The sequence below is a fragment of the Centrocercus urophasianus genome, unplaced genomic scaffold (assembly GCF_019232065.1).
Source record: "Centrocercus urophasianus isolate 14NV4802_14NV808 unplaced genomic scaffold, USGS_Curo_1.0 seq_26, whole genome shotgun sequence".
NCBI lineage: Eukaryota > Metazoa > Chordata > Aves > Galliformes > Phasianidae > Centrocercus > Centrocercus urophasianus.
The window spans coordinates 11,985,443-12,002,368 of NW_024884822.1; the positions used below are offsets into that span (position 1 = coordinate 11,985,443).

A 16,926-nucleotide genomic window follows, 5' to 3' on the forward strand; every position below is an offset into this window, starting at 1 on the left:
CTCGTTTTCATTGCACTTTGGAAAGGTTTAACGCGCGAGACCCCGCCGTTTTCCCCCTCGTTGTATTCACCGGCAAAGGTAATCCGAGTACCGAAGTGCCGTTTATCCGGGCGCAATGGGCTGGAATTCCTTCGTCAGAAATTCCCGGACGGGATCCGCGCCTCCGCGCTCCGCGTGCTGCGGCGGTGCTGAACTGCGCGGCGGAGCAGCGTCCGTCTGCGTCCCCACCTCCCGGTTCCGAGAGCTCTGAAATCGACCGCTAAAGCTTTCTATGCTGACACGTTCCTCCCATTGACGAGCTGTTCTCCGCCCGGGGTTCCTCTCTGTAGGCGAACCTCCTGGCGAAGCTGGGCTGGGACACCGCCACTCCCCGGTTCTCTGTGATGGGTCTCGATCACGGGGAATGCAAAAAAACTGTGTGTGTGTGTGTAAGCCCTGAATGCCAGAACAGAGGGGTGCTTGTGAGGCGTAATCACAAAATCTAGTTAACGTTTTTTCTGCAGGCAGGAACCAGCCTGCCGGCCGTGGCCGTGGTTCTGTTCCAGTTACGCCAATAAATGTGCTTAGCAATGGGAACGGTTTCTGTGGCACTGCCTAAGATCATGTGCAGCCTCTTGCTGAGATTTAGTTAAGTGTGGAAAGCTTGTTTTGTACTGGGAGCGCTCGAGTGGAGATTGTGCAGGGGAAAATAAAGCAAAACCACATAATTGGGCTTCTAATGCAAGAGCGAGCTTGTTGAAACGTTCAGTATGACCAAACTTCTGTCAATGCCGAAATCATGGGTAACAGATTCAAGGAATGCATGGGAGCCATCGCTCTAGCTATTAATCATCACTGTAAACGAGCTTATTCATTTATGATAAAGGTCGAGAACACATCTGTATCGTGGTCACATTCCTCTTCGTTACATAAGGCTCTCACTGGGCAGCATCTGTCCTTCTGTGCTTGGGAGTTTCTTGGGAGAGAGGGAATATTTCCATGGCCACAAACATCAGCCGATGCCTGGGGTCAGTTTTTTTGTTAAACTCCGTTCTGGTCCTTCTTTGAAGTTTACCACAGTATTTCAGAAGTGAAACCAAAGCTCCATATGCTCTCTGTGCACGACCCCTCGTACTTTGTTCTCCATCACTGCGCGCACAGTTACTGCCTGTGCTGCTCCTGGGGTCTGCGGGTGCAATGTATGGAAGAGCTGCAGGCGCAACGCAAACATGCTGGTTTGCATTGCTTTGAGTGTTGTTTAAGTGTTTGCCGAGTAAGAGAGGATAGGAAGTAATAAAGAAGGGGTAAGTGTGTAGTTAAGGGTATGAAAGCCAATTTGGACAACTGCAGTCAAACTTCTAGCCTCGTGATGGGCATCCATCTGACGGCACAGAGACGACTGCTTTGGGGTTACAGGACCTTTGCTTTCCCTCGTGTGTTCCTTTAGCCCTGCAGGGTCCTGGGCTGATGCCTCCAAAGCCTTCCCAGCAGTGCTGGCCAAAGTGTGGTGGCATCTCCACTGCGTCCACAGCAAAAGCCCGAATTCGGAGCGCGTCACATTTGTGCTGGAGTGAAAAAGTTAACGTGGGGATGAGAGGAGTGTCCAGTTGTTGTAAACAAAGCCAGACCGTTTTGTTCACAAAGGATTCATTGTCTGCAGTAGGCAGAGAGTGTCCGGATTAATCAGCTTCATGACGAGAACAATTCAATGGGAGAACAGAGGACTCCTTCCAGCATCCAGGACAGGGCAGGCTCTCCCCTGGTGTTCCCAGCAGTGCCTACAGAATGAAAGAATGGCAGAGCTGCTTCTCTTTTCCTCAAGCACCTTTGCCATCCAAGTAATTTAAAACATATAAAATTCCAGTGATACTTTGTTAGATTCTAAGTGGATGTCATAAAAGTCTCTTTAGATCACTTTTTTGCTGCTTTCTCTCAAGCAAAGCGTGTGTGCTGCTCTCACGCTTCCCTTAGGACAGCTTCTCTGTCCGGTGCTGTAAAACCACATGGATGCTTTCAGGATCTATGTGCATCATATTCAAGCAGCTCAAAAAGGATGCACAGCATTTCAGCAACAGAGAAACAATCTCCAGAATAAAGGACCAGAATCTAGCTCTCAGGTAGCTGAATTCCTGAATTGTCTGCAGTCATCAGATATTTGAACACGGTCTTGATCATCAGCTGCATAAAGGTCAAGCCTGAGCATCCAAAGCTCAATAAGAACATGAGTTTTCTCTCTTGTAAATGTTGGAGTACAGACTCCAGTTATCGGATTGCTGTTGCTCTCCTGGTAGATGCTTTGGGTGAGTCAGAGGATTCAAAAGGACTCAGAAAGTAATGACTGTGAGTGAAGAGGAATTGCCCCTACTCTTGCAGGGCTACCCCTGCCACGAGCGCTGTGCCTCAGCTCACATAACTTGCCTGTCGTCAGGACTCAGTAACTCCAACTTGGCACTGCCCTAAATGCAGGCACGAACATTTTGGTTGGCTTAGAGAACAGGCAGAATGTGCTCACATCTGTCTGCAATATGCCACGTGGGCAGATTTGGGGAATTTATACTTGTTATAGTAATCCTGCCGATCACTTCTTCGCCTTACGATGGCACTGTGTTGGTCTTGAGGTGGATCTGGGGGTGTGTGAGCACCACAGTGTCTGCCCATCACCCCCTCACCCCGCTCCTAAAGAGAACCGTAGTGCTTCACGTAGCGTGAGTACAGATACAAAATCAGCAGCATCAGGTGTTGTGTGAGCATCCCCTGCTAGGTGACCTGCATTGCTGTGCTTGGTGGCAGAGCAGCATTTGCATCACTTTGCCTTTGGCCAATGGAGCAGCACAGGGTTCTCTGCAGCACTGCTTCTGCCAATAAATGCACTGAGAAAGCTCAACACGGAACTTAATAATATCTAACTTGGGACTGATAACTGTCCCATGCATGTGCACAAATCCAGCCCATGGGGCTCGGCCCAGGTGACTTTGGGGTGTGCAGAATGGGCGTCATTGCTTGAACCATTCAATATATTGTGTGCTGCTCTACGCTTTGTCTTGCAAAGCTAAACACAGCAAGGTGAAACCATCTTCCTCAAAGGAAGCGCACTGGACGCTTGGGCTGTTGGTGTGCACACAGTATGCTGTGAGATAGAACGTGTTCCCTAAATGGCTGTTCTTATTCCTTCTCCAAACAGAAGCTGGGCGAAGGACTTGCGAAGCTGCGGACGGCGAGAGAGGCTCCGTCCGACTGCATGTGCCCACCAGGTAAGTGCAGAGGGATCAGCACAGCCACACCGCACTGCCTGGGAGCTGCCTGCTCTGTATTCACCTACACCATATAAAAAATGTTTCTCCAAGCTGAATCCCTGCCTCGTGTTGGGGGGCTGTTGATTTCTTCCACCGCCTCGCTATGGCCTGCATATAGATCAAGGAGTTGGAGGTTTGGATCCTCAGCTGTATGAACAGCGGAGTGAACAGCTTTGCTCGGTTGTGAGCACCGGGTGTTGGGCCAAAACAGTTTAGAAGCAGTAACAAAATCTCTGTGGCTTAATGCAAGTGTGATAATTAAAAGCTGCAGCCTCTCTGCTGTTAGGAGGGAGCGACATCTCCGGCACTGCTTTGCCGTATGAAAGCTGTCGCTGATTGTTTAGATTTCCTCCCAGAGTTTAATGAACTTCTTAAACTGTCAAAACTTCCTGTTCTGCTGTGGAAGTGCATGCTCCTTGGAAACAATAAACAGCTTAGATTCGTTTGTAAAGGAATCTCATTTATAGCAAGACTCAGCGAGTGCTGTGCTGTCACACTGATGGCTTGAATGACTCTGGGCTGAGGCACTTCCAACCTTCTCTGTTGTTTTTTTTCCCTACAGAAGTAGTGAAAGATGTGTGAAAGATATGCAGTGCTTTGGTGGTTGGGAATGCAGTGGTCTGCTACAAAGCCCCGTGAGCAGCAGATCGTTCAGTTGTGCTTTTAAAGAGAAAACCCACCCTGAGTGTTGCATGCAGGAGCACTGCAGGCAAATGTCTGACGTTTTCCTGACATCCTGGATAAGAATCACAGCAGGATGCTCAGTTATTTGTCCATACTTACAGCACAAAAAAAGATGTGTGTCTGTTGGTTGGTTTGTTTTTTTCCCCCGTAAGATGACATGTAATGGCCTCAGAAATGTATCAGCAATGCTTCTCTGCAGTGTCCTGCTGCCGTGGCACCAGCAGGCTGTCAGGAGGAAAGCTGTGGGTGTCCCGTGTGCCTTGGAACCCAACCACATTGGCCACACCAGGCTGCTTTCAGCTCCTTGGAGTCTGATGGACAAATTTATTTCCTGCCCTCTGAAGCACAGCCCCTTGGCTCTGTGGGCTCTTGCTGGGCCCATGCAGAGGGCACTGCTGATGTGATTAAGTGGTCAAGGAGCTTTTCCTTTGCTCTGCAGAAAGCAATTGAGATTTAAGAGTTCCTTTGTTGCCAGGTCCCAATTCTTTTCTGGGTCACTGGGTTTGCTGGTCAAGAGATAGGGAAGAGAGAGGGGGGAAGGCTTTCCCACGTGCTGTTGAATTGCTTGTTACAGTCATTAGCAACGAATGCCCAGGTAATTTGTGAGCCGAGTGCTTGTCTGTTGGCAGGGAGCTTTGGGGTGGCCATGGCTGCTCCTGGGCCCCTCTGCTGTGTTTAGGTGGGGATGTGCTGTAGAGCAGTCATGAAATCTAACAGCTATTTTGGACCAAATCAAAGGAACTTTTACACACGATGCTTTTTTCGGTGCCAAATTGCAAACTATCAGTGTGGCCCCAGCTCGCTTGCCCCACAGAAGGATCCAGCAACCCCAAAACTTGAAGCTTGCACTTCAGCCATGGCAGCCGCTGCCTCTTCCAGCATGAGCAGCGCTCACAGACCCACACAGCTTCCCTGTGCTCTGGGTTTGTTTTGTAAAAGACCCGTTTTGCTTTAAATGCAGTCTGTTTTGGGGTTTTGTTGCTTCTTTCTGGTCTGGATGGGTGCTGAGGTGCTGGGGCTGGCGGCCAGCAGAGGGGGCCCGGCCGTTTCATCAGGGCCACAGAGAAATGCCGATCATAAAACATTACAGCAACAGGGAAAGAGCTTAAATGAAGCTGCTGCCACGTCTCTGATGTTCGGGATGCTCAGAAAGGTCTCTGTGTTTTCTCTCAGCACCTGCATTTGCGGGATTCACAGGGATGCGTGGAGATTTGTTCTGCTTTATTTATTCACCAAAAGCATTGCGGGATGGGGTGTAGGGGAGAGGAACATTTTGTGTCAGTTTTGCTTCTTCATCGTTATGGAATTTATGTGAGGAGTGGGAGGAATGCATTCATGGGTGTCCTGAGGGGGCAGCGGTGGGTGCAGAGCGGGCCCTGGTGCAGTGAGGAGAGGGGAGATGATGTTGATCCCACTGTGATGAGCAGTGAGGTGGTGGTGGAGGTTGCCCAGCAATGGTGAGGGTTGGGGTGGTGGAGGTGGCTCAGTAGTGGTGAGGTTGGGGTGGTGGAGATGATGGCCTTGCTGTGCTGAGGAGCAGAGCCTTTCAATTTTCAGTGCTTGCAGCTATTTTGGGGTCTGCAGCCGTTGCGTGCTGCTGGTGCTGGCCAGGCTGAGGACAGGCTGTCCCCACATGTTGGCTCGCAGCACAGCAGCAGCTCAGTCTCTTTATTGTTGTCATGCACTGAGCCAGGCCTGGTGAGCTGTGCAGAGACGCCCTGTTGCATTACGCTCAGCCTGTCCCCCTGGATGGGGTCCTCACATCACCTTCCCCATAAGCTACATCTCAGCAGGTGCAGGAGCATTTGTTTACATGGCATTTAGGGCAGTCTTCAGCTCAGGAGCAAAGTGGAGGTGGGCTAAAAGCAAAACTAAACCTTGGTGCTTGCAGACTCCTTGCTCACAGCTGTGTGCCTGCTGCGGCCGCGTGCCTTTTTGTTTAGCTGTACCTCCTGAGGCTTTGTGCTCAGCATTGCTGAGGAGCCCAAACTGATTTCCTGGCTGCCGGGAGACGTGTATCCCCGTCTTCATCTTGAATCCATGATGAGAGGCTATCGTAGGCTTTTGTACGTATGTCTATATTACAAAGCAGTGTTAAATACTCAGTGTGGTAATCTGATGTTCCAGTTAATATGTGACAAATATTTCCCAATAACGGACGCAATGCAAAGGTCGAGTGGTGCTTCAGCCTGTGGGACGGCGCGGTGCTCCATTTTGGGCAATTCAAACCACGTGTTCTGAGGGAACTGACCGCTTAAAATCCTCCATACCTCTGCGTTCTCAGCAATGCCAGAGGCTGTCTTGCTGTGCTTTTTTTAATGATAATTTTTACATTTTAAAGCACGTGGATGGGCTTTTCCATCTTGCTGGGAACATCTGCTCCGTGGTTCCCAGCAACTTGAAATATCTGCCACATTTTTACTGGTGTAAATGTTGTCTCCAAGTGTCACTTTGCTATCTGTCTTCTCCCTGCTTTGTCTCTCCAGGTAATTAGCACAACAGAATTTCCCTAATTGCTGGAGATCAAGGAGGAGAGGACTCTGTTTGCTCTGTAGCCCTGACAAATGGCAGATGTTTTCCAGCAGGCCAAATGCAATACACTGAGCTCCAACGCGGGTTCTTTGTTTTGCACTTGTGCGTGATAGAAGCTCTCTGCTATTTCTGTTCCTATGTCTGGGTCTGCAATTCTGCATTTGTAAGTCATCATGATTCTTTCACAGTGGTTAAATAGATGTAGAAAATTATCAAATGAAAGTGTTTCTTTTTGAAATTAGCAGTGATCTTGTCTTTCCGAGTTGCATTGCATCTACTGAGCTCAAGTGTATGAAGTACTCATTACTGTAACCTCAGGACATGGTTCCCTACCTACTGAAGCCATTCAGATGAAGTACTTTTCTATAGTTTCTTTAATTTAGAATGAGAAAAGGTCTTCTGAATGTCTTCAAGGTTTTAAAAGTTTCTGAATCCTCCTAACCTCAGTTTTCATGAGAAGTTCTTTACATTCCATGCTGTGCCAGTCACTTTCTTTCATCAGGGTTTGGTTCCTCGGTCTGACTTTACCCACAGGAGGCCAGGATGCTATAATCACAGTAGTAGTATAAACAGGATTTTCTTGCACTAAACAACAATCAGAATTTTTTCCTGTGTAGAAAAACCTGTGCCAGGATTTTTAAAAATTACCCAGAAACCACGCATGAAAGCATCCGCGTGATGATGAACAAATGTCTGCAAAGGGCTTTTGACAAAACAGGCCATCGAAATGCAGGCACTCCCTTTTTAATGGATACTTTTGCACATCTTAGCCTTTCAAAATAGGATCCCATCGCAGATCTCTGCAGCTCATGGAAAAATGTCACTCTGCTCTGCGTCTCTTTGAGCATAAAAGCTGCTGCCAGCTATGTTCCATTGGCTCCTTCCTGGCGACCGTTCCCTGCCCCTTTTGGGTGTTGGTGGAAGGTCCCGAGGACATCTGGAGCTGTGTCTGCACACCACGTGTGCAAAAGTTCCGTGCTGCCTGGGGCTGCCTGGGCCGGGCACTGCTGCCCTGAGGCTTTGCAAGGCGTTGGAGCACTGAGGCCCAGAGCAGTGCACCAGGAACTGGTCCTTTTGCAGCAACATTTGTCTTGAGACCGCTTCAGCAAAAGTTAATTAAAAATGGTGACATCGATGGGAGAAAGCTCTGAAAATTTATTTTTTCTAAGTCTGCCAAAGTTATTTGGACTGTAATGAAAACTACAAAAATAAACCTGACGACCATATCCTCTAGGAGAAGCTCTGTGTAACCGTATCTTTGACATATGACATATGAAGTCATTTATCTAGACGTGGTATTTTTGCTGCCAGCCCCGTCATTGCTGCCAGTCCGGAGGGGAGGCACTGAGGCTTCCTGGGTCAGTGCTCATGGACCGACTCACCTGGGAGCTGCACATCAGCTGTTTCCTTCTCTTCCTTGGTCAAATAATGGATGGCTGTCACCCATGTGAGCAGCGATCTCTGCAGAACTGATTCCTGATAAAAGCCTGGCTTGGCTGGTACCTGCTGACTTCACGCTGTCTCACTGAGACAGTAGTGCCACCATTTTCTAACCATCCCCTCTGCAATAGGATGGGAACGTGTTCTAAACCCAGTGTGCTTTGTGTTGGCATTATCTTTCCGGGTTGATTCCCCAAAAGTATAAATCTATCAGTAGATTTTGGGCTATTTTACAGATTTCTGGTCAAGAGAGTCCCTTTCAGTTCTTGGAAGAGTTTCCTTAAAATAGAGTGAACTGAACTCTGGCACCCAAATAGCATGCTGTCATGTCACCAGATCTGCTCATACCTCGTCATGCTTTTATGGGAGGGAGAACTGTAGCTTGTAAGTGAGACCCAAAGCTGGCTATAGCTGAATCCTAAGAGGATTTGAAGAAAGTAATTATGTGGCAACAGTTGTTCACAAAGAAGTGCCACTTGCCCGGCTTATGCGGACGTGGGTGTGAATCCAGACAACATCCACACATGGATCACTGCACTTTTCTCTCGTTGCTCTGCTACCAACACAAGCCAAACACTTCTCATGCCAGCTGGGATCATAAAGCTCCAGGTGTTATGTGAGATGCAGAAGTGGAGAGAGATCAGGGAACTTTTGTCTTTTGGAAGATGCAAAGAAGCTGAGTGGGAAAACCAGTAAAGATGATGAATAAGTTCATTTGTTTGGAGTTGTTGGAGACAACTCCAAGAATGAGGGTGGATTTGGGGGGAAAACTGTTCAGATCATAAAACTTTTGTATAGAAGAGATGGAAACAGCTGTTCCTGTTGGGCTTCTGCTTTGTGATGATCGGTTCAATGGTTGTGCTCCCCTCCAGTTACATTTTTTATTCTGCAGAACAACCATCTTCCATCCCCATATCAACAATGGCAGGTTTCTGTCCAAACACTCTTCCCCCAGCACCTCCTGGCACAAGAAACAGATCTTGGGGTTGCTTGTCTGCATGGCATCTGGTCAAACCCATTGGAGAGTTCGCTCATTTTATGACTGTCCCATCCTTCTGCTTTCGTTCATGAGACTCTTGGGAAGTCAACTTGCATTATGCCAGCAGAATGGAGCAACAAGGCAGGATCTTCTTTTGCTGAAGGGTTTCTTTGCTGAATCTGCATTAATTAAAATGTGTGGGAATTTTATATCATAAAAATTGTCAGTCTTGAGTAGCTGCTGAGTTCAGTGCATCCGAGCCTTAATCCTAAATGGCAGAGACATGGTGGCCGTGGATGGCCAGGGTTGGTGCTGTGCCATGTAGGAACCCACTGCTGCAATAATCACATGGGAGTCTCTGAGTGATGGGTCCTCATGATAACGCTGCACGAGGGGACAGTCAGGTGCTGGTCTTTTTTTAATTGCACCTGTCTTGCTGTGATAACATAGACAGTAAAAAGGATGGATTTCTCTCTGCTTTTCTAAATCTGACCCAAGAGACAACAATTCTCATCATTTCCCAGCTGTGACCCCATAGTAATCCCAGAATTTGTACATCCAGCCCTGGGGGAGGTGAGTGTCTCTTTGGGCTGCGGTGGGTGCAAGCATTTGTATTAATATAGCTCTGCAGGTCACAATCACATGGTTTAGAGATCTGATTAAACCTCCACCTGTTCTGTGTTTATCACCATCAGTCTTTGTTTTATCGCATGACAGAAGATGGGCTGGTGCTGAGGTACTGCTGAGCACCAGGACTTGGCAGCCTGTGCAAACAGTGTGCTTCTTTGGTTTCATCCCTGAGGCAGATGGATTGAGCTCACAGCCTTTTGTACGAGCAAGCCAGGGAGCTACTGAAAATTGAGGGGGTGGCACTGTCAGGCCTGCATCTCCCCCTGCCCGCTCAGTATGTGCTGCTGTGCTTCTTTTACAGTGACGTGGGACAAGAAGGATTAGAAAACACACGTGTGAGATGAATTGCGGGCAGACAGGGGATTTGCGGAGGGCGGTCAGGGGATCCTGTTGCAATATTAAATGTTAACTTGATGCCAGAAGCCCACCTTTTTCTACAAGTTGAAAGGGGTATTAATGAAAGACCTCACATTCATCTTTTCGGAATTTCTGTGGCCATACTGAATCTTGGTTAGGGTAGAGATTCAGTGCTGTGTTGGTTGTATTTATTTCAAGTTTCTGGCACAGTTTAAATCTGGACTATTTATTTATTTAAGACATTAAGAGAGCTTGGCTTCTGCTGAACTGCATCTGACTTTATGGTTCAGTTTTGAAAAGCGACTTCAATCATGACCAGGCTTGGATGCCAAGAGAAGCTCATCTTTGTCTCAGAAAGGCTGTGTAATACAAATTAACTTTTTGCTCCCTATGAGAGCCACCCAAGGGCAAAGGGTGGGCATCAGACACAAACCAGTTGCTGCTCCATTGGTCTGTGGTGTAGGAGGCCACCCACACGCTTTGCCTTCGGGGAGAATCATTGCAGCAATGAGCCCTGCTGTGGGGAAGCTCAGGTTCACAGCTCCTTTCCTTTAACACCTCCCCAAATCCTCAGCTCACCAGGAGGGTCCCATTGGTGTGAGTTGGTTGGGACCATTCATATCAAGCCAGCTCCTGCAGAGGACTTGGCTCCAGATCCACATGGGATGTTTCCTACACACTGGAGAGAAATCCCACATTTCTCCCTTTGCTTCTGGCCTCTTCATAGCATGACTGTGGTCCTCAGCCATGTAAGCAGTGCACGGTGCCCAGCAGCCCTGGGTGGACCTCCTAAGCCCAGGCTCTGCACACCACATACATTGTACCCCTGGTGCCCCAGGCTCTTAGGCTGTTTCCCAGCAAGCATGACATGGAGAGGGAGGCATTTACCAAGAAAAATTAAATAGGTTCAGTGGAGTTCCCAACCATCTGTACACTTGTGGTCAGACCTCTAAAAAAATAGTAGTGCAGACAAGGTCTATCAGTACAGTACATCTGGAAATGTTTCTTTCTGGCTTGAATTTGTCTGGGTTTTCTCCCTGTTTGGTGCTGTCTGAGCAGTCCCTGTTTGTACTACTTCAGCACGAGGCACGCAGTGCAGAATTGAGTTTGTACTACTTCAGTGCTAAGAGAAATTGAAGTGATTGGGCGAGATGTTGAACAGGTTTCTCTTTTTCTTTCTTTTTTTTCTATCTTTTCCCCAGCAGATCAGTCTGAAAGACAATTGGTATTGATATGAACCACCTCATGTTTTGGAAGCTTTGGCAGTAACCAGTACCAAATAATGATGCTTCTGGGTCCCTACTGTGCAAACATTTAAATATGTTCAACCATGTTGTGCAGGGTCTTGTCCAGAGACTGAAGTACAGCACCAATGGGACCTGAGGGTGTGACTGATTGCAATAGCAAGTCTTGGTAAGGAGTTGTAAGGAAAGTATGTCCAATTTTTTAAGAGAAGGCCTGGCTCTTGGCTACTGACTATTGGTGTTCGCTTGTTTGAAAATAACTGTTGGGTTTGTTTTGTTTTGGTTCTTATTGGAGGACGATAGATGTGAAACATGCTATTGGAAGCGGGCTACGTACTGCTGGCTGCTGTGCCATGAGTGCAGGGACTTCTTGGATTCATTTACTTCTTTCAGGTTTTCTTTCTGAACTTTGCACCCTAAGACACAGCTTTTTCAGCTCAGTCCTGCATGGTTTCCATCAATATTTGTCCTCAAGATTGGGGTAACCGCAGCCTGGGGGTCTGCCCCTCTCCTCATCTCAGGTTTGGTTCCCTTTGGTTATAGTGACACAAGGACACATTCAGGCCTTTGATAAAAGCCAGGCTTCTCTGCTTGTATGAAAGGAGTAGAGGGAAGGCTGTGTTTTGTTAAAGTAGGCCCCTGGGATCTAGCAAGAAGAAAAAAAAAAATTTTTTTTGAGTTCATGGGAGAATCTGAAGATAGAAAGATCTCTTCTCCATCTTCCCTTCCCCATCACATCAAGGGACATTTCCATCCCCTACCTCCTGGCAATGGAGCCCCACATTTCTCTTCAGCCACATGGTGGTGTTCATGAGGAAGAAGGCCCTTCCCATGTGCACCATCCCTTCTGTAATTCTGTATATGTATATGCACACACTCATTGGTGCTTGTTAATGTTAAGTGTGTGAAACAAAACTCAGTGAATGCAGAAGCGCAGGGAAGGATAAGCACATTCTTTCTCCTTGGTGAATAAATACCCATCTTCTCTCACAGGGTTTTATTCTGTTTTTATTTTTCATTCGTTTGTTTCTTCATTTTTGTTGTTGTTATTTGGTTTGTTGTTTCCTGGTTTGTTTTGTAGGTCTTATCTCCTCTTTGTTCCCGGTTGGCCCTGATGGACGACTTTGTGACAGGAGCCCATCCATCCCTGGGCAATAACATTTTTGGGAATGGGTGCCACTGGGTGGCTCTATCCTGACTTGGCTTGAGCTTGGTAATCATGTGTGACTTGAACAGTTTTGTTGATCTGTGTTACTGTAAAATTGATTTGATATCTTATATTGGAATCCTCAACTGCCTGCCTGGGATTCCCTGTGGCTGTGCCATGCCCTTGCTGCTGAATTTCAGCCACTTCATACAGTGAGCTCAGTGCCTCTGGCAGAAATCCCATACAGAACAACCATATTGAGCTGGCAGTGCCAAGCCTGGCACAGGTTCCCGAGGACTTTGACTTTTGCCACCAAACGAAGATGTTTTGTTTTTTTTTCTGGGTGTAAAACTGCATGCAGTCACGGAGGGAAGCACACATTGAAGCTCTGTCATTTGGGATCCCAAATCCCATTTCCTAGCATTGTCACATGAAGGAGCACTTTATCCTTCAGCTGCTGCCCCTTGCCTGATGTGCTAGCAGCCCCAGCAGGGAGCACTGGACCTCTCAATGCCTCACAGCATCCTTCTCAGGATTAAATAATAAGAAACACTTGGTAGACTTAAAAACTTGCTTACATCAAAGGTTTAAATCTTTGTAAGTCCAAAAGCACATTTAAAGTTGATGAAATCACAACATTTTTGCTCTCAGCAGTACAGCTCACAATCCCCTTCTAAAGAAAAAATGCAGTGCTGACCCCAACGAGGGAAGCAGGGGGGGCTGCAGTGGCCCCGAAGAGGCTAGGACTCATAGCTCATAATGTTGATCCTGCACTGCTAGATTGTTCCTTTGCACCCCCCCCCTTTTGCACCCTCTCTGCCCCAGGAACAAACTCCAAACTGCTGCTTTCCTTCCTAAAAAGCCTAGAAAGACATTAAGCATATTCTCTTTCCTCTGAGTATCTGAGGGATAGACGGAGCAGTACAGCTGCACTCTGTTTTCTTATAACGAGGAGCGAGCTGCTTACCCCTTCTCTGCACACAGGTGGCCACTATGCAGCATTAACAAGTAGCTCTCACCTGCTTTTGCAAGCAATTGTGCACAGCTGGTGAGCTGCCTTCATCCCAGGCACCTCTGGGGGCTGCCGCTGCTCTTCTAGCAGTCTGCACTTGTGGTCATCCTGAAAGGACCCATATTCATTTTTTCCTTGCCTGTGAGGCTTTTCACCACTGGATTGGACAGGGCTCAAGGTTTCCAGGAGTTGGGACGTGGTTCTTTGGTGAGTCTCATGGTGCTTCCTATTTATCAGCTCTTGGGAAGGGGTAGCAAAGTGAGAATTTACGTGCGTGTGTGTTAATGTTACTTGAGGCTGCCTTTCTGCCTGAGGGTGGGAGTTAAATATTTGAAAATACCTGAATTCCTTCTTCTCATCTTGGAATATGGGGTGGGGGGTGAGGGTGTATAGGAGTGAAAATCATCATGAACAGGAGGGCAAATGAAAACATGTATTTGTTCAGGTGTATGTATCGTTGAGCATGTGTAAGGTCTGGTCTATGGGTGGCTGTGGTGGTTGCCTGGGTTCTGCCCTTCGTGATGCTGATGTTGAAGGCTGGAGCGAGGTGCTGTGTGCCCTGTTTGCAGTATTGTGATGCCCTGTCCCATAGGGGCTTCTGGCCTGGCTGACCACATAAATGTGCTGATTTTAATCAAATTCTTCCTCTGTGAGGCTTGAGGTTTGCTTGCTGCAGACCATGCTGCAGTTAATGAACGAATACATACCTCCAGGAGCAGCCCTTTGGGGAAGGGTGAAGTGGCCCAAAACTGAGGATGCTTCTGAGAGGTCTCTGCTTTTGCAGATGGGTTTGTTAATGCTCTGCTTTCATGAAGTATTGCCTTCAGACTGAACAGACTGCAGAGCTGGCTATGTTCCCTCAGCCTTCTGAGCACGTGTGTTTGTTGGGGACCCCTGCAAGCTGGGGCCCATCACCCAACTGCTTCATGTGTGGAGAAGTGACTGGAGCATTTGGGAAACCTTGTTGAGCTGGCTGCTCCCTGCAGATGCCCTGGGTAACCCTCCATCCATTCCTTCTGCCTGGACTTCCACCTCATGGTTGAGAGGAGCAATGGAGCTGAGCTCGGCTATTGGCTGTGGTGAAGCAACAAAATGGCATTTAGGGGGAAAAAATGGCATATGGAGCAGTTGGGACTTACTGCAGAAAGGTGACTTCAGGAAGTGGTTTTCTGTGCGGGAGGACATCATAGCAATAATGCTGGTTGGTTTCTGTCTGTAGCAGCTCTTCCAGCTGAGCTGTGTATGTGTGCTACCGTCTCTGTGCTGTTTTGGTTTCTTCGTGTTCACTTGTTTGGGTTTTTTTTTGTTGTTTGTGCACAGACCCTTTATGTGTGGCAGAACAAACCCTTCTAGATGAAGGAAGCCTTGCCTGGGATCGGTGCTGCCGAATGCAGTGGGGAAGGGGAGCAAACCCTGGATCTGGAAGTACAATGGCTGTTGATTACCATTTGCTGCTTCTTAGTGTTAACGAAGCTTGAGCTGGTGGCCATTTGTGGGGCTGGAGGCAGATACGGAGATGGTGCTGAGCCTGTATGCTGTTAGTGCCAGGCTGCTTTCGGACCTTTATGCTTGGAAGAAATCTGCAAAGCCTGTCTTGGTGTAAAACTGGGCCCTGGGTTTAGGCCATTAATTTCTTCTGCTTCAGTTGTATGCTTGCCAAGGGAAAATGAATGGGGCCAGCTGAAGTATGGTTCTCAGCTGATCCAGACCATTTAATGAAGCTGTTCCTATGCAAATTAGGATAAAGTGAGGGCCTGCAGTTGATGCAGCCGTTAACACCTGAGACATAAACTAAATATCACATGCTGAAGGCAATTGGTGTTTTCCCCATAGCTCTAAGTGCAAAAGCTGGAAGCAGCAAGAGAAGGGGATGGAGTGGTTGGGCCCAGCCGAGGGGCAGAGGGTTTGAGTCCTCCTGGCTGCCAGCGTGCTGAAGGGGAGCCAGGAGAGCTGAGGGCTGTGAAATGTTTTTGTTTCGCTTCATCAGGTTTGTGCAGCCAAGTCCTAATCGAGGCTGTCATTTCCAGGGAGGGAAAATGTGAAGGTCGTGTTCTGAACACCTCTGTGGGACTATTGCAAGGACGGGGTCCTTCCCCGTGGTTTTAAGGGAGCTGCATGTTTGTTTGTGTTTTCTTTTGAAGTCAGAGAGGGTTTTTGTATATACACACATGTATATTTAAGGAGCACAAATTGATTTGCTGGCTGGAACCATAAATGGTTCCGCTGAACTGAAGCTTTCTACTGCCAGGCATTGCACACAGCTCCAATCAACTGGAGAGCTGCAGCCAAAATCTGCTTTTTTTTTTTTTTTTTTTTTTTTCTCCAGCACATCTAGGTAAAAAAATACACTGAAGATGTGCATGTCCTGCTGCCTGGATCTTTATTTAGGGTTTGGTCTACATGTATAAACATCGCTAATGTGTTACCACTTAAGCCTCTACTTTGTGTTCACATGCGACTCTTCAGCTCTCATCTATAAATCACAGTGACTAGCAAGCTGAAGTTCTTTGTTTGCAGGGTTGGAGAAGCTCTTTTGGTTTGCTTATCTTCCTTAGCAGTCTATGCATCTTGACATGCCATTTCCTTCATGGTCTTCCCACCCTCTCAAAATGGGTTTGCATATGAATATTCAAAACAAAAGATGACAAATCTTCACCATCAATGCTTTTCACCTTGGGTAAGGTGTGACTCTGGGGGGAAAACTGATGTAGTTTGTAGTCAAACGCTGCAGACAAACTGATCACAAAGAGTGAATTTGCTTTGCAGCTCACTACTCTGCATCTCATTGTCTGCTGAACACTGCTGTACTGCTGGCTCATTCTTGAATGCTTTGCTGATTTTTCTGCTACGAAGTCAAACACCTTTTTTCCTCTCAGAGAAGCAGGAAGAAACCACAGTGAATAAACCATACAGAACAGAAGTATGCATCTTTGCAGCAAACTGTTTGAAGACGGGTTTGGTCAGAAGCCCTTCTTCCTCCAAAAGCCTTCAGAGCAGCTCCTTCTCTTGCCTTACCACTATGCTATCGAGTTAAGCTCCTGGAGAGAATGGCTTCTTGGGTTGTAGTCAGTGCTGGTTCTAGCTTTTGCTGATCAGCATTGGTTCTGGTTATTGTTCACAGATTTACTTATTCTTTATGAGGGTTGAAAGACTTTTATTAGGACTTAGAGATGTTTATTAGGTTGGTGTATGCATTGGTTTGTCCAATTTTTGTGATATCCTTTGCTGAACAGATCACCCAGAAGAATATCATATTTCCTGCAAGCAGTTTAACTGTATATTCTGTAATGTTCTGGTACCACTCTTTAAATAGATTGACCTTTCAGTTCCAGTTCTGCTCTCTTCTGCCAAAATAATTTCCTCTTTGCTCTGGCTCATGTTATCAGATGGTGAAGCTGTTCGTTGTAGCTCTGTGAGGGTGCTGCTGTCCAAAGCTGTGCTCTGCTTGCTCTTAGCACAGCTGAGGTTTGCTTTGCAGCCTGTAGGTCCAGGAGAGACCAGATGCAGGACTAACAGCCTTGTCAGGGAGAAATTGTTTTCTGAGTTGGGTCATGGTGGCGTGCTGCACCTCTTCACGTTAGAACCTGTGGGGACCCTTTTGGCTGCGCTGTCTGTGTTCTTTGGCTGAG

The 16,926-nt window shown here is 47.4% G+C and overlaps 1 protein-coding gene across 1 annotated transcript in view; it reads left to right on the forward strand.

The window, feature by feature from the left end:
• COL23A1 (collagen type XXIII alpha 1 chain) overlaps nucleotides 1–16,926 on the forward strand; it is a 159,097-nt gene that overhangs the window by 1,863 nt on the left and 140,308 nt on the right. Inside the window, exon 4 of the mRNA XM_042826648.1 lies at nucleotides 3,161–3,230. Coding sequence (XP_042682582.1) covers nucleotides 3,161–3,230 — 70 coding nt within the window. The remainder of the gene's footprint in view (nucleotides 1–3,160; nucleotides 3,231–16,926) is intronic.